The 16,305-nt window shown below is 38.8% G+C and overlaps 1 protein-coding gene across 1 annotated transcript in view; it reads right to left on the bottom strand.

Annotated features, from left to right (window-relative positions):
- Nucleotides 1–10,662, bottom strand: part of aldh18a1 (aldehyde dehydrogenase 18 family, member A1) — a 32,809-nt gene extending 22,147 nt beyond the window's left edge. Inside the window, exons 1-5 of the mRNA XM_061909692.1 lie at nt 10,535–10,662; nt 10,317–10,432; nt 3,986–4,124; nt 1,961–2,110; nt 1,784–1,891 (exon numbers count right to left, since the gene is read on the bottom strand). Coding sequence (XP_061765676.1) covers nt 1,784–1,891; nt 1,961–2,110; nt 3,986–4,124; nt 10,317–10,402 — 483 coding nt within the window. The 5' untranslated portion in view covers nt 10,403–10,432; nt 10,535–10,662. The remainder of the gene's footprint in view (nt 1–1,783; nt 1,892–1,960; nt 2,111–3,985; nt 4,125–10,316; nt 10,433–10,534) is intronic.
- Between the last annotated feature and the right edge of the window lie 5,643 nt (nt 10,663–16,305).

Here is a 16,305-nt window from a genome sequence, read left to right as displayed (position 1 = left end):
TTGTTTCACTTCCACTGCATTAAATATTTGGATAAACTTTAAACCTAACCTCATATTTAGATGTATGATTATTTTCATATTTTTTATTTTTGCGGACCTGTTGATGTTTTTAAATAGACAAAAACCAAAAAAATACTTAAATAGACAAAATATGCAACATTTTCCAAAAATGATGGCATGGATCCTCACCCCTAAACCACATTTTCGTACTTTATGCTGCCTCAAACATTGCTAAACATTGCTCCTAACAGAGCAGCATGGAATTCCAAGTACGGCTTCAAAATAAGCCACATTGGGGCCAAAGAAAGTTGCAAGTGCCAGCACTTTGATAAAGAAGGTAAAAAACAGTATTGAGTAAAAAAAAAAACATTTGCAACAAAATAAGAAGGTGGTGTTTGCGTGGCTTTCAGCTCCCCTGCTCCCTCTCTGATCATCGCCGTCTTTGCCAACAATCAATCTATTATAAATCATCAGTTATCCGTTTCATTCAAAATTTATACGTGAAGTGAATTAAATTTATATAGCGCTTTTTTTCCCTAGTAACTCAAAGCGCTTTACATAGTTAAACCCAATATCTAATTTTTACATTTAAACAAGTGTGGGTGGCACTGGGAGCAGGTGGGTAAAGTGTCTTGCCCAAGGACACAACGACAGTGACTAGGATGGCAGAGGCGGGGATCGAACCTGCAACCCTCAAGTTACTGGCACGGCCACTCTACCAACCGAGCTATACCAAGTGTATTTTACATTTGTTTTGGAATAACATTCATTCTTATGGGGAAAATTGCATCGGTTTTCATACAATTTTGTTTTTGCTTAACTTTTTTGAACAGATGACTAACCAAAACTGACTATTTTAAAAATGTGTGGTTATAATTAGTCAATTGGACCAAAATTGGTCCCAAGAATGAAGTGTGGCAATGTGGCTCTTACAACAACTCTTGACTCTCGATTCAAACTAACTTCTTGCAATATATTATTTGGTATAAAAATTATGATACAACATTTTCAAAACAGGTTGCAAAAGCCTATCATGGCTGCTGGTGTATTATTTATTTGTGCAGCTACTGTAGTAAGCATGGAAATGGCCTAAAAACGTGTTTTTAAAAATGAATTTAAATATAGATCTATCCATATATATATATATATATATATATATATAAACTTTTTTTTTTTTAAATTATGGATCGATTTAACAATCAGAATAAATAAAAATCGCAATACGAATCGAAATCCATTTTTTGAGCACCCATAGTAAATAATGTATAAATTATATTATTTTAATAGATTTGTGATAAAGATAATAATAAAACACAACTATTCATAGCCCAGTTTAAAAGGCCAGAAAAATTACAATATGTAATATAAAATACAATATACTTTCAATATATTGAAAAATAACATTGAAACAAAAACATCGATTCACATTCGAATCACAATTGTTTTTTTTTATTTTTTTAAATCGTAAATAAACAAGTAATTTTCAAAATTCCCCATCCATTTTTTTTTTTTATAAAATACATTTTTAAAGACAATTTTAGGCCATCTTGGCGCTGACTAACTGTGCGTATACTTAACACAGAACGTCAGAGGCCATGAGGAGCTTTTGTAACCTGTAACCTGCTTTGAAAAAAGTCTCATTATAATTAATAAACCTAATAATATATTGTGAGAATTGGTTTGAATCGAATCAAATCGTGAGTTGTTATAAGATTTACATCCTTAGTAATCATTTGGACATTAAAGTGCCTTTTTTAGTTAAGAGAATTAAAAGTAGATGTACCTGTGCGATGCAGATGCTATACTGGGTGAACATGGCCTCATAGAGGGCCATCAGTCCACTCTGGCCTGCTGCTGCACAGGCTCGGGCGTCCAGCAACGGCACTGACTGCTGCAACAATGAAGAAAAGTCAGACAATTAGGACTGGTTATTGCGCGAAAATCAGTTGCTGCTAATGACCATGTCTGTCAGCTGACTGTGAACTGAGTGCAGGGACTGACGGACGCTCTGAGACAGCAGGACCTCATGACGTAGTCGCTGCTTGCCAAAGGCCACCGCTCCACTGGTGACTATCATCATTTCACGGCCCTTGTTCTGCAGCGCGGCCACCTGGACGACAGTACACACAGGTCGGTCAAAACAGCCTTTGAACGCTTTAGTTTTTCTTTGCCTTCTCCATCAAAGTTCAGTCTCATGCTTTGAAAGACATGCTTGCATCCATGTAGTACAGATACTCTAAAATTGGACAAATGCTTAATGACTGATCGTCAATTAGTTGTGCCAACGTTTTGCTTGATGGCGGCTATGTTTTTTTTTTTGAACCTATCTTGCACAAATTGTAGACACTTGTTCTTGTCAGCCACCTACAGGTTTGAGGCAGGCCTATATGACGGGGCAGTCACAAATGTGAAGGGGGCATCGTGTCCACGCTGCCAATACCGTAGTAACATTGCCTTCTTCATAACATTTGGCTGTTAGCTGCAGTATGGGTCTGATTAACAAAGATCCAAATACCGCGTGCTAAATAGCGTGAGCAATCCATAAAATATTGTGTACTATGAGTGGGCATGTTGTGTGTGATTTACTAAGACTGTATACAATTGAAAAATTTTGCAAACTACCTTATTTAAATGAGGATTCATGTTATCCTGTGGCGTTTTGCTGTGATTTCAAGCATACAGGAGACATCGACCACTTTTTGTGGATATTTTAGAAACAGTTATGCAGTGCATCTTGACACCATTTTTACTCTTTTTCTTTTACATCTGAAGATGCATTGGAAAGAGACTGCACTTACTCCGCTCAACACGCAAAAATACATACTTCAAGAAGTTGTTTTCCATATAAGAAATATTTTAATGATGTATATTTTATGTGAAAAAAAACAAACGTTATTATACAAAAAAATACTAAAGGACACCAAAACGTATGAATTTAATTTGTTTTAATCACCCTTAAAGTAATCTAGCAGCTATAAAATGATGTTGCTGAATAATCGATATGTCTAACATTTTCTATTTCTGACCATCTAAAAATGTTGAAACTCAGTATTAATGGTGCCTTCACAGATGTGTAAGTTACCCATGCCTTGGGCACTAATGCACCCCCATACCATCACAGAATCTGGCTTTTGAACAGTCTGGATAGTTCGCTTTCCCTTTTGGTCCGGATGACATGATGTTGAATATTTTACAAAAAAAATTTGAAATGTGTACTAGTCAGACCACAGAACACTTTTCCACTTTGCATCAGTTCATCTTAGATGATTTCGGGCCCAGAGAAGCCGGCGGCGTTTCTGGATGTTGTTGATAAATGGCTTTCGCTTTGCATAGTAGAGCTTTAACTTGCACTTACAGATGTAGCGAAAAACTGTATTTAGTTACAGTGGTTTTCTGAAGTGTTCCTGAGCCCATGTGGTGATATCCTTTAGAGATTGATGTCGGTTTTTTGATACAGTGCCCCGTCTGAGGAATCGAAGGTCACGGTCATTCAATGTTGGTTTCCGGCCATGCCGCTTACGTGGAGTGATTTCTCCAGATTCTCTGAACCTTTTGATGATATTATGGAGCGTAGATGTTGAAATCCAAAAATTTCTTGCAATTGCACTTTGAGAAACGTTGTTCTTAAACTGTTTGACTATTTGCTCACACAGTTGTGGACAAAGGGGTGTACTTTGCCCATCCCTTCTTGTGAAAGACTGAGCATTTTTTGGGAACCTGTTTTTATAACCAATCATGGCACCCACCTGTTCCCAATTAGCCTGCACACCTGTGGGATGTTCCGAATAAGTGTTTGATGAACATTCTTAAACTTTATCAGTATTTATTGCCACTTTTCCAACTTATTTGTCACGTGTTGCTGGCATCAAATTCTTAAGTTAATGATTATTTGCAAAAAAAAATGTTTATCTTCACTTGTATGAAGTAGTGTACGACCATCCTATACATCCCATTTGTTATTGATTGTCCCCAGTCATGTACCTACCTGCTCCACGATAGAAGCCAGCCTCCCCAGCGCCAGGCCGCACTCGTCGCCGCGGGTGACCACTGTGCTTCCCAGCTTGACCACGATCCTCTTGGCGTGGCGCAGCTCGTGGCGGTGGGCAAAGGAGCTGCCATGGGGTCTTTCTTGTGGAGCTGTGTGGATAGGGAACACCTTTTAGTATCATTTAGCATTATGTAAGTGTGCACGCAGTATTTATATTTTTAATTTTGTATTTCACAATTGATCGCATTGACTTGTGAACGCTGTGACCACCCCCCCCCCCCCCCCCAACCCTACCTCCTCCCTCCAGTAGCAGCAGGTCAAAACTGCAACATCAGCGGGGAACGCGCAAAAAGCTTCTGCTGACATCACACATCCCTCTGGCGCAATGAGGCAGACAGGCAAAAATTACAGTACATTATAGAGCATGTCAAGAGTTTCCCAGACTTGATATATTCCCATACTTTCATTAATAAACATTCTATTCATTTTGGATCAAATGTATCTGGATAGGTAGCTTTTCATGTCAATTAATTTAGACTTTAGACTGAATCCGTTATTTCGGTCACAAGAACCAAAAAAATACCCCATCAATACGATTTTAACAAGGTAAATTGAAATAAATAAATAACGTGGTGTGTGTCCGAAGAGGAGCAGGAAGAAGCAAAAGCTTATAATGTCCCGCCCCAATTTGAACGATTCAAGACTAAGATGAATGTTTTCTATCGAGACATATTATTACAAATAACTTCCGAACAAGGCTGATGCTAACGTCACTTTGAGGGACTCCACATCAGATTATTATTATTTTTATTATTTTAGGGACTTTTACCACCAGCCTCCTCTGTTTTTAAGAGAGGGGGGGGGGGTTTGACAGAGTAACACATTTTAGGAAAAAAAGTTCCACTGCAGAGGATGGATGTTGGTTCTCGGAAGAACATAAAAACATTTTAACTAAAAAGCCAATTAACTGCGATTTCAAGACACAAATTCTAAGCAAAAAAAAACAAAACAGTTATACTTGCCATGCAAGATCGTTCCTGTGTAAAATGTTTGTAAACTAGCTTTTCATATAAGTTCATTTAGACTTTAGACTAGGCCTGGGCAATTATATTGACTTGGGGGCCACATTTAGAGAAAACAATGTGTCAGGGGGCCGGTATATCTATTTTTAGGAACACTAATACAAAACCTGCCAATAATGTCTGATTGAATGCAAAAAACGTTGTCACAGACTGCTTTAAAAAACGTAATGGAATTTTAAATGTTTCTATTAACGATAAAACACTGAATATTGGCAAAATATGAACGTCACACCCGCTTTCGATCAACATATTTTACAATCAAGTGAAACGCGACAAAAATGCAACTAACAGTGAAATATGAACGCAAAGGGTACAAAATAAACCCACCTACAATCTGATATATCTGATAATTGCTGAATTCCACCCAGGCATCAATGAAGTACTTTCAATTCTATTCCATATATTACTAAGGGACGGCGTGGCGCAGTGGGAGAGTGGCCGTGCGCAACCCGAGGGTCACTGGTTCAAATCCCACCTAGAACCAACCTCGTCACGTCCGTTGTGTCCTGAGCAAGACACTTCACCCTTGCTCCTGATGGGTGCTGGTTGGCGCCTTGCATGGCAGCTCCCTCCATCAGTGTGTGAATGTGTGTGTGAATGGGTAAATGTGGAAGTAGTGTCAAAGCGCTTTGAGTACTTTGAAGGTAGAAAAGCGCTATACAAGTACAACCCATTTATTTATTTATTTAAGCTTTAGAACTTTGTTGTGAAAATCTCCTACCGCGTCTGTGGAAACACTTTCAGCCCACACTGCTTGGTGCCTCATCTGAGCTGCTGTGACGTAGATGACCTTAGTAACTAATTAGATGACCATAGTAACTCATTAGATGACCATAATAACTCATTAAATTACCATAGTAACTAATTAGATGACCATAGTAACTAGTATATCATGCAAAAGCGCAGATTCCAACCATTGAAATACTTTCTATAGTTCAAGACTTACGTTCATTAGAAAACATCACTGCACATCATAATGGCAGCTACACTTTGCATCTTAAAGATCTAAAAAAATTATTTGAGAATGTCCGGCAGGCCAGATATAAAAGCTCAACGGGCCGCATGTGGCCCCCGGGCCTTAATTTGCCCAGGTCTGCTTTAGACATAGACTTTGTCTGTTATTTCGATCACAACAGCCAAAAAAATATACTCCGTCGATACAATTTTAACAAAATAAATTGAAGAAAAGAAAAGAAAAACTAACCGGGTGTGTGATGAAGAGGAGCAGGAAGAAGCAAAAGCTTAAAATGTCCCGCCCCAATTTTAACGATTCAAGACTAAGATGAATGTTCTCTGACACAACATACTAACAATACAAATATCTTCCGACAAGAACGATGCAAATTTATTTGTTCTCGAAATGCGACACTTTGAGGAACTCCACACCGGATATTTTTTTTGTTATTATTATTATATTAGGGACGTATATCTTCCTGAGAACCAGTGTCCTCAATGGTGGACATTTAATTTTAGTTTTTTTTTTCTTTTTGTCAGAGTAACACATTTTAGAAAAAAAGTTCCACCGCAGAGGATGTTGGTTCTCGGAAGAACACACAAACATATTAACGTAGAAGCCAATTAACGGCGATTTCAGGACGCAAATTCTAAGCAAAAAAAACATTTATACTTGCCACGCAACTTCTAGACCAAAAATCACTTCATATTCTCTACTGCTAACTAGTGTTACCATATCTGAGTTACTGTGCAGAAATATGGGGAAATAATTACAAAAGTATACTTCATTCACTAACAGTGTTACAAAAAAGATCAGTTAGAATAATACATAATGTTGGATATAGAGAACATACAAACCCTTTATTTTTTTAATCAAAGATACTGAAATTCCACCACATAGTGAAATTGCAAAATGCTAAAATTATACATAAAGCAAACTATTACCTGCTTCCCAAGAATATACAAAAATTCTTCTCAACAAAAGAGGAGAAATATAATCTTAGAGAAAAATGTAATTTAAAACATTTGTACGCACGTACAACACTTAAGACCTTCAGTATATCAGTATGTGGAATTAAATTATGGAATAGATTAAGCAAAGCTATCAAACAATGTACTAATATGATCCACTTCAAGAAACTCTTCAAACTTGAAGTGTTTACAAAGTACAAAAGAGAAGAACCAAGATAAACATTCTGAATTTATTCACCCATACATTCTTTCATTCTCAAAATAATCTTACTTATCTCATCGTATGGAATAAAACTTACTTCAACAATTATTTATTTATTTATTAATTATTGTGATTACATATGAAGTATATTGTGATTACATTGAGAACAGGAAGTGAACAAAAGTTTTAGCAACTGTTATGTAAAAGAAAAGGGGTAGGATTAAATAAGATCTCCTTCTTCCTACTCCTTTTCGAACACGTTGAAAAGAGAAAAGCATCCACCATGACACCCCTACGGCCTCCTAGGCCAGTGGTTCTCAACCTTTTTTCAGTGATCTACCCCCTGTGAACATTTTTTTAATTCAAGTACTCCCTAATCAGAGCAAAGCATTTTTGATTGAAAAAAAGAGATAAAGAAGTAAAATACAGCACTATGTCATCAGTTTCTGATTTTTTAAATTGTATAACAGTGCAAAATATTGCTCATTTGCAGTGGTCTTTCTTGAACTCTTTGGAAAAAAAGATATAAAACTAGCTAAAAACTTGTTGAAAAATAAACAAGTGATTCAATTATAAATAAAGATTTCTACACATAGAAGTAATCATCAACTTAAAGTGCCCTCTTTGGGGATTGTAATAGAGATCCATCTGGATTAAGGAACTTAATTTCTAAACATTTTTTCACAAAAAAAGACATCTTTAACATCAATATTTATGGAACATGTCCACAAAAAATCTAGCTGTCAACACTGAATATTGCATTGTTGCATTTCTTTTCACAGTTTATGAACTTACATTCATATTTTTTTGAAGTATTATTCAATAAATATATTTATAAAGGATTTTTGAATTGTTGCTATTTTTAGAATATTTTAAAAAAATCTCACGTACCCCTTGGCACACCTTCAAGTACCCCCAGGGGTACCCCTGTCTTTGTAGCATATTCAACTGAATATGGGTTGAAAATGATTTGCAAATAATTTTATTCTGTTTATATTTACATCTCCCAATACACATACACAATTTCCCAACTCATATGGAAACAGGGTTTGTTATATACACACTAAGTATAAATGTAGCATCTAGTAACATTCATAATAACATGTAATATATACCCCAATTGAGAACCACTGTCCTAGGCCACGGGATGAGTGAGTGAGTGAGTGAGTGAGTGAAAAGAGAAACTGGAAATTGTGATGTTTCATGTTGTATGCTTGCATGTTTCAAATAAACTTAAACTCAACTCAACGCAAGATAATTCCTGTGTAAAATGTTTGTAAACTAGAGAAGTTTTTATTTACCCTTGTGCTTGGTACTTTCTGGAGTGGAGTAAACAAACCCCTTATATAAGGTAACGCGGCAAAGTCAAATCTCCGTTTCACATACAAATATGAATTTTTGTACATACCGTATTTCCTTGAATTGCCGCAGGGTATATAGTATGCGCCTGACTTGAATTACTGCCGGGTCAAACTCGCTTCGCAAAATAATTAGCACATGCTTAGTATTACCGCCTGGTCAAACTCGGGCCGTCACGAGTGACACTTCCCCTGTCATCATTTTCAATATGGAGGAGGCTGATTTCAATACCGGTAATTTAAAATCCATAAAGGGAAGAAGATTAAAGGGGAACATTATCACAATTTCAGTAGGGTTAAAACCAATAAAAATCAGTTCCTAGTGGCTTATTTTATTTTTCAAAGTTTTTTTCAAAATCTTACCCATCACGGAATATCCCGAAAAAATGCTTTAAAGTGCCTGATTTTCGCTATCTGTGAAGCCACCTTCCATTTTCCTGTGACGTCATCCAGTGATGCCAATACAAACAACAAGGCAGTTAGCACAGCAAGATATAGCAACATTAGCTCGGATTCAGACTCGGATTTCAGCGGTTTAAGCGATTCAGCAGATTACGCATGTATTGAAACGAATGGTTGGAGTGTGGAGGCAGATAGCGAAAACGAACTTGAAGAAGAAACTGAAGCTATTGAGCGAATAGCTATTGAAGCTATTCGGCGATCGCCTTCTAACCAAGGATTGAGTGTCGCAGGATATCCATACATCTCTGTGCCATGTCTGCCTTAGCATCGCCGGTAAAATGTGTCGCACTGGAGCAACTTAAATCCGTCGATTGGTAAGTGTTTGTTTGGCATTAAATGTGGGTGCAGGGAAAGGCTGGATGCAAATATAGCTACAAATGTACATACAGCTAGCCTAAATAGCATGTTAGCATAGATTAGCTGGCAGTCATACCGTGGCCAAATATGTATGATTAGCACTCCAACAAGTCAATAACATCAACAAAACTCACCTTTGTGATTTCGTTGACTTTATCGTTGAAAATGCATCTGCAGGATATCCATACATCTCTGTGCCATGTCTGCCTTAGCATCGCCAGTAAAATGTGCGGACCAAACGATCGGGACTTTCGCATCTTGTGACACTGGAGCAACATAAATCTGTCGATTGGTAAGTGTTTGTTTGGCATTAAATGTGGGTGTACATTAAATTTGTATGTACAAATGTTAGCATTGATTAGCATGCCGTGCTAATCGATGCACACTCCACGTAAGTCAACTTGAATCCGTCCCTGATCGACTTGTTAAACCCTGAGACAACACACCAATGAGGCATGATGTCTCCAAGGTACGGAAAACAGTAGAAAAAACGGAAAATAACAGAGCTGATTTGACTTGGTGTTTGTAATGTGTTTGAGAAAATGGCAGATTGACTACCTATGTGTTGTGACGTCATTGCTCTGAGTGCGAATAATAGAAAGGCGTTTAATTCGCCAAAATTCACCCATTTAGAGTTCGGAAATCGGTTAAAAAAATATATGGTCTTTTTTCTGCAACATCAAGGTATATATTGACGCTTACATAGGTCTGGTGATAATGTTCCCCTTTAAGAGCTATTCAGTAGGATTCCATGTCCAAGCTTACATCACACAAGTTTTTACTGCATACCTTTGGTAAGTGCCGTAGTGAGAAGAGCTTTTAAAATAATTAGCGCATGCTTACTTTTACCGCATGCCTTTGGTAAGCGCAGGAGTGAGCAATTCAAGGAAATACAGTATGCTTTCACCTACTAAAGACATGGCGGTGTGGTGTAGCCTGACTTGCCTTGTGACAGAGTCCTGGTGGTCCTCCAGGACAGTTTTGGGGGGTCCACTTGGGTCCTTGAACACAGCCTCCGGAGCAGCATGCTTGCCAATGTTAGGAATGTGACTTCTGACTTGTTTGTAGTAAAGAATATTGTCAGTGAGAGAGAGCATCCTCTGTGTTAGTGATGCTGAGCAGCCATGACAGAATTCCAGTAGTGTGTGCTCATACTTACAATGACCAGATGATCTGTTGGTAAAATCCTTCTTCCCAATGAGCTAATATTACCTTTAATCCGTAAAGTACATGAAACTTTCTAGCTGGAGGCTGAGGTTGGGTTCTCCGTCCTCCACCTCCTCCTCCTCCTCATCGCGTTCATTGTCCTCTTATGACACTGATGAAAGTGACACGCGTGTCGCCTCGCTGTTTTCAGCACTTCCGCCCTGCTTTGGTCACATTTCTCATCCCCGAGTGTCGAAGTAGCTTTTCACAATCGTCCAATTTTGCCGACCATTCCATAAAAGTGCCGTGTTTTATCATGTCTATCGGCATGTAAGCCAATTAACTGGATATGCATCACGTTAGATTAACGTTGCTTGAACGACGTGTAACGTTACCTGTGGAAACGTGCAGTTTATTTCAAAATAAAACAACTTTTACCAAAGTGTAAAAATAATTTTTGACACTGTCCAGAGAGATATGAAGTAGTTTTCTATTTCTATTTCTATTATATTGCTTAAATCAGGGGTCGGCAGTTTAGCACCGTCCTAGTGGCTCTCTGGAGCTATATAAAAAATGTATGAAAAAAAAAATGAAGGCAAAAAATATTGTTTTTGTTTTAATATGGTTTCTGCAGGAGGACAATCATGGCACACACCTCCTTAATTGTTATAAAGCACACTATTTACATTAAACATGCTTCACTGATTCGAGTATTTGGCGAGCGCCGTTTTGTCCTACTCATTTTGGCGGTCCTTGAACGCACCGTGGTTTGTTTAAACTTTAAATGTACAACTTTCTCCGACTTTCGAGGACGTGTTTTATGCCACTTCTTTTTCTGTCTCATTTTGTCCACCAAACTTTTAACGTTGTGCCTGAATGCACACAGGTGAGTTTTGTAGATGTTACTGTCTTGTGTGGAGTGCTAATCAGACATATTTGGTCCCTGCGTGACTGCAAGCTAATCGATGCTAGCATGCTATTTAGGCTATAGCTATATGTACACATTGCATCATTATGCCTCATTTGTAGCTACAATTGGGCAAAAAAGTATTTAGTCAGCCACCGATTGTGCAAGTTCTCCCACTTAAAATGATGACAGAGGTCTGTAATTTTCATCATAGGTACACTTCAACTGTGAGAGACAGAATGTGAAAAAAAATCCAGGAATTCACAATGTAGGAATTTTAAAGAATGTATTTGTAAATTATGGTGGAAAATAAGTTTTTGGTCAACCATTCAAAGCTCTCACTGATGGAAGGAGGTTTTGGCTCTAAATCTCACGATACATGGCCCCATTCAATCAATCAATCAATGTTTACTTATATAGCCCTAAATCACTAGTGTCTCAAAGGGCTGCACAAACCACCACGACATCCTCGGTAGGCCCACATAAGGGCAAGGAAAACTCACACCCAGTGGGACATCGGTGACAATAATGACCTAGTGGGACGTCGGTGACAATAATGACTATGAGAACCTTAGAGAGGAGGAAAGCAATGGATGTCGAGCGGGTCTAACATGATACTGTGAAAGTTCAATCCACAACACAGTCGCAAGAGTCCAGTCCAAAGCGGGTCCAACTCAGCAGAGAGAGTCCCGTTCACAGCGGAGCCACCAGGAAACCATCCCAAGCGGAGGCGGATCAGCAGCGCAGAGATGTCCCCAGCCGATACACAGGCAAGCAGTACATGGCCACCGGATCGGACCGGACCCCCTCCACAGGGGAGAGTGGGACATAGAAGAAAAAGAAAAGAAACAGCAGATCAACTGGTCATTCTTTCCTTAACACGGATCAATCGTCCTGTCCCCTTAGCAGAAAACAGCCCCAAAGCATGATGTTTCCACCCCCATGCTTCACAGTAGGTGTGGTGTTCTTGGGATGCAACTCAGTATTCTTCTTCCTCCAAACACGACGAGTTGAGTTTATACCAAAAAGTTCTATTTTGGTTTCATCTGACCACATTACATTCTCCCAATCCTCTGCTGTATCATCCATGCGTCCATTCACTTATAGCTGTGAACGGTGCTGAAACAAAAATGTCCGCTACAATGTGTGACGTCATACCGCAACGTTTTAGCATGATAATTCCGCGCGAAATTTAAAAATTGCAATTTAGTAAACTAAACCGGCCGTATTGGCATGTGTTGCTATGTTAATATTTCATCATTGATATATAAACTATCAGAATGCGTGGTCGGTAGTAGTGGGTTTCAGTAGGCCTTTAAGGCATCCTAATTTTGTAAGTAATAATAATGTATAACATTTACCCTCACCCTCAAGCTTTTTTTACTGTCAAACACACCATCTGCAGCTTCTCCATATTTTCGTGGATAAGTGTCCACCATGTATATATTATTTTAACAAACCTGATTAGCAATATAGACTCATTCTACTCCAGTATGTAGCGGACTAGCAGTGATACGCTCCAACGGCTTCACCAAGTCTGCTACACAGTCAGTCTTTATTTTTGATGATTTATTTCTTTAACTCAAAGAATATAAACACTTTTTTTTTCTCAACACTGTCCTTCACTTTCTTTTTCCTTCCCACGTTTGGGAAAAAAAACGTTATGTCCAGACTAAAAGCGAGTAAGACCAGGTGTTTCGGTCGGATTTTACCAGGTTTCACTCCAACTGAAAGTATAACCATTACCGTAGTCGAGACTGATTTTGTCTCCAAATACTGAAGTTGAAGTGGCCACTGTGTTGGATGTTAATGCGTTATGCTCAAATTCACGTGTAATAATCTCATGTTTTATGTTAATAATAATACAAATTGTATTAGTTGTTTCTCACGCAGTATGGCACTTATGCTTGTTTTTCCTGCTTTTATCCGCACTCTTTGATGGGGAAAAAAATAAGCACGGGATCGCTCGAATAAGTAAAAGTTTTCTTCACCTGCACTTTCCTGCTGTGACTAAAGTAAAAGATAAGCCCCGAGTAGAGTTGACGACTGACACTAGACTCGCACTGACCCTCAGGAGCTTACATAACTAAATTGGCCCGGGCTTAAATGCACCTTATTTCATTATTTCTGCTCTGTTCTATCTGCCATCCATGCTCTCTTCCTCGTTCATCTGTGCCTCTGTTTTTCATCTTATCTGTGTGCATCTGACCTGTACCTGGCTCCTGGTGCCACTAATGAACGGGCCCAGTGTTTATGCAGGCTGTAGAAAGTACAGTGTCTCGAAAAAGTCTAAATGAGTCTTGTGTACCGCTTGTACCGCAGTATTGATTTACTATCCAGTGCAAAAGACTTACAGAAAGGAAAGGATTCATATGGCCAGATTCTTGTGTGAATCTCCTGTGATCATTATGCAATGCAGTCTGCTGGAAATGATGGAAAGCGCCACTCTATATTAGCAATTGGCGCTGGTCCATGTGTCAGATATTAACATTTTTAACAGATGTCTTTGTCAGGGGGTCCGCAGAGGTACAGCAAGGGGGGGGGTGAAACATAAAGCTCTTTAACTACACATTAACATTGATACAACACACTCTAGTGTAATTTTGAAACGGCAGTGACTTGGCCAACCTACACACTGTACCTTTCAGGTTTTAAAATAAATATGTTTTTACATATAGTAGCTATTGATTAGTGCTCTAGTTTTGTGGTTCCCAACCACCGGGCTCGATTGGTACAGAATAATTTTTTAATGATCATTTTTTTATTTTTTTATGAAATCAACCTAAAAAATCACCAGATACACTTACAATTAGTGCACCAACCCAAAAAAACTCAATTTTTCATGACAAAATAAGATAAAATTTGCAGCATTATACTGTACTATTTGAACATTATAGTATTGCACAAAAACAAGGTATCTGTGGTGGTTGCCCTCTTGTGGTGGGTTCTCCTGGATAATAGATCTTCGGGATAGCGGTAGACAGTTTGAATCAAGGCTTTATTTGGCATAAACACCCCGGGGTGGCTTGCTTTCCAGCAATATATATTTGTCTCTGGGTGTGTGTCTCTCTTTGGCTCCAACTCCAACAACGTGTCTCTCCCCGGCTGCTGCTAATAAAGGCGACAAGTGATTAGATAACAAGTCCCAGCTGGGCAATCCACTCACCTGCCGCTGCTTCGAGTCCGGTCCTTACACACGCCGCTCCATGGCAGGCCCGCTGGCCACGCCACCCTCCACAATATCTTTAGATTCTAGTTCTATCTAGTTTAGTTTGAAACACAAATTATACTGACACTGTATATAACAGGGGTGCCCAAACATTTCCTAAGAAGTCAAAGCACGCTGGGGGTCGTTTTGATGTATTTTTTTTTTCCATCCATCCAGGCTGGAGCCTATCCCAGCTGCACTCGGGCGGAAGGCAGGGTACATCCTGGACAAGTCGCCATCTGATCACAGGGCTAACACATATAGACAAACAGCAATCACACTCACATTCACACTTGTAAAATAAAATACTAACAAACATTATGTGAAAGAAAAGGTTGTGTCAGGTTATTGGCATTGGGTTCACAGCGTATTATTATTAATTACAGTGTTTTTAACCATTTTGACCTCGGTGCTTACTTTTCAACTACAAACAGGCCCGGGGCACACTCAAATATTAACACTAAATTAGTAATCTTAGTTATTTTAATTGTATTCAATAATTATATCAAACCTACAACCTTGGCAAATGATATCAAACCATCGTTACGTCCAGGTCGCATTGCTGCGATTGTGGTGTTCTTTACAATGCAGGGGAGGACACTAAGAGCAGCGTGTAGGTAGGATTCTTTAATTCCATATGTTAGGCAAAGACATGAAAGCAACGTGACGCTCGGGGGCACACAGGAAGCCACAAAGCTAAACTTAGCTTAAGCACGGAGATATGAAACACCATAAACAAGTGTACCTGGCAAATAGAACATACTTTGATCCAGCAACTAATGGCTGGGAGAAACCAAAACATAAAGGGGAGTGATTAGTGGCAAAAAACAGGTGAGGACACTAATCACTAAAACGAAAAACAGGTCTGATTGTTTAGTGTCTATGGCAAACAAAAATAAATGAAAGAAAATAGTATAGAAAATAGACATACTCGCTTACTGTAGGTCAGGCTGATTAGACAAATAACATTTGACAACCAAACAATTAAACAAGGTGACACGGTAAAGAATCTGGGTATTATCTTCAACCCAACTCTCTCCTTTGAGGCACACATTAAAAGCGTTACTAAAACGGCCTTCTTTCATCTCCGCAATATTGCTAAAATTCGGTCCATTCTGTCCACTAAAGACGCTGAGATCATTATCCATGCGTTTGTTACGTCTCGCCTCGACTACTGTAACGTATTATTTTCGGGTAACCCCATGTCTAGCATTAAAAGATTACAGTTGGTCCAAAATGCGGCTGCTAGACTTTTGACAAGAACAAGAAAGTTTGATCATATTACGCCTGTACTGGCTCACCTGCACTGGCTTCCTGTGCACTTAAGATGTGACTTTAAGGTTTTACTACTTACGTATAAAATACTCCACGGTCTAGCTCCATCCTATCTTGCCGATTGTATTGTACCATATGTCCCGGCAAGAAATCTGCGTTCAAAGGACTCCGGCTTATTAGTGATCCCCAAAGCCCAAAAAAAGTCTGCGGGCTGTAGAGCTTTTTCATTTCGGGCTCCAGTACTCTGGAATGCCCTCCCGGTAACAGTTCGAGATGCTACCTCAGTAGAAGCATTTAAGTCTCACCTTAAAACTCATCTGTATACTCTAGCCTTTAAATAGACTCCCTTTTTAGACCAGTTGATCTGCCGTTTCTTTTCTTTTTCTTCTATGTC

Source organism: Nerophis ophidion, linkage group LG08 (assembly GCF_033978795.1).
Source record: "Nerophis ophidion isolate RoL-2023_Sa linkage group LG08, RoL_Noph_v1.0, whole genome shotgun sequence".
NCBI lineage: Eukaryota > Metazoa > Chordata > Actinopteri > Syngnathiformes > Syngnathidae > Nerophis > Nerophis ophidion.
The sequence above is the reverse complement of the archived record's forward strand: the minus strand, read 5'-3'. Positions and strand labels throughout refer to the sequence as shown.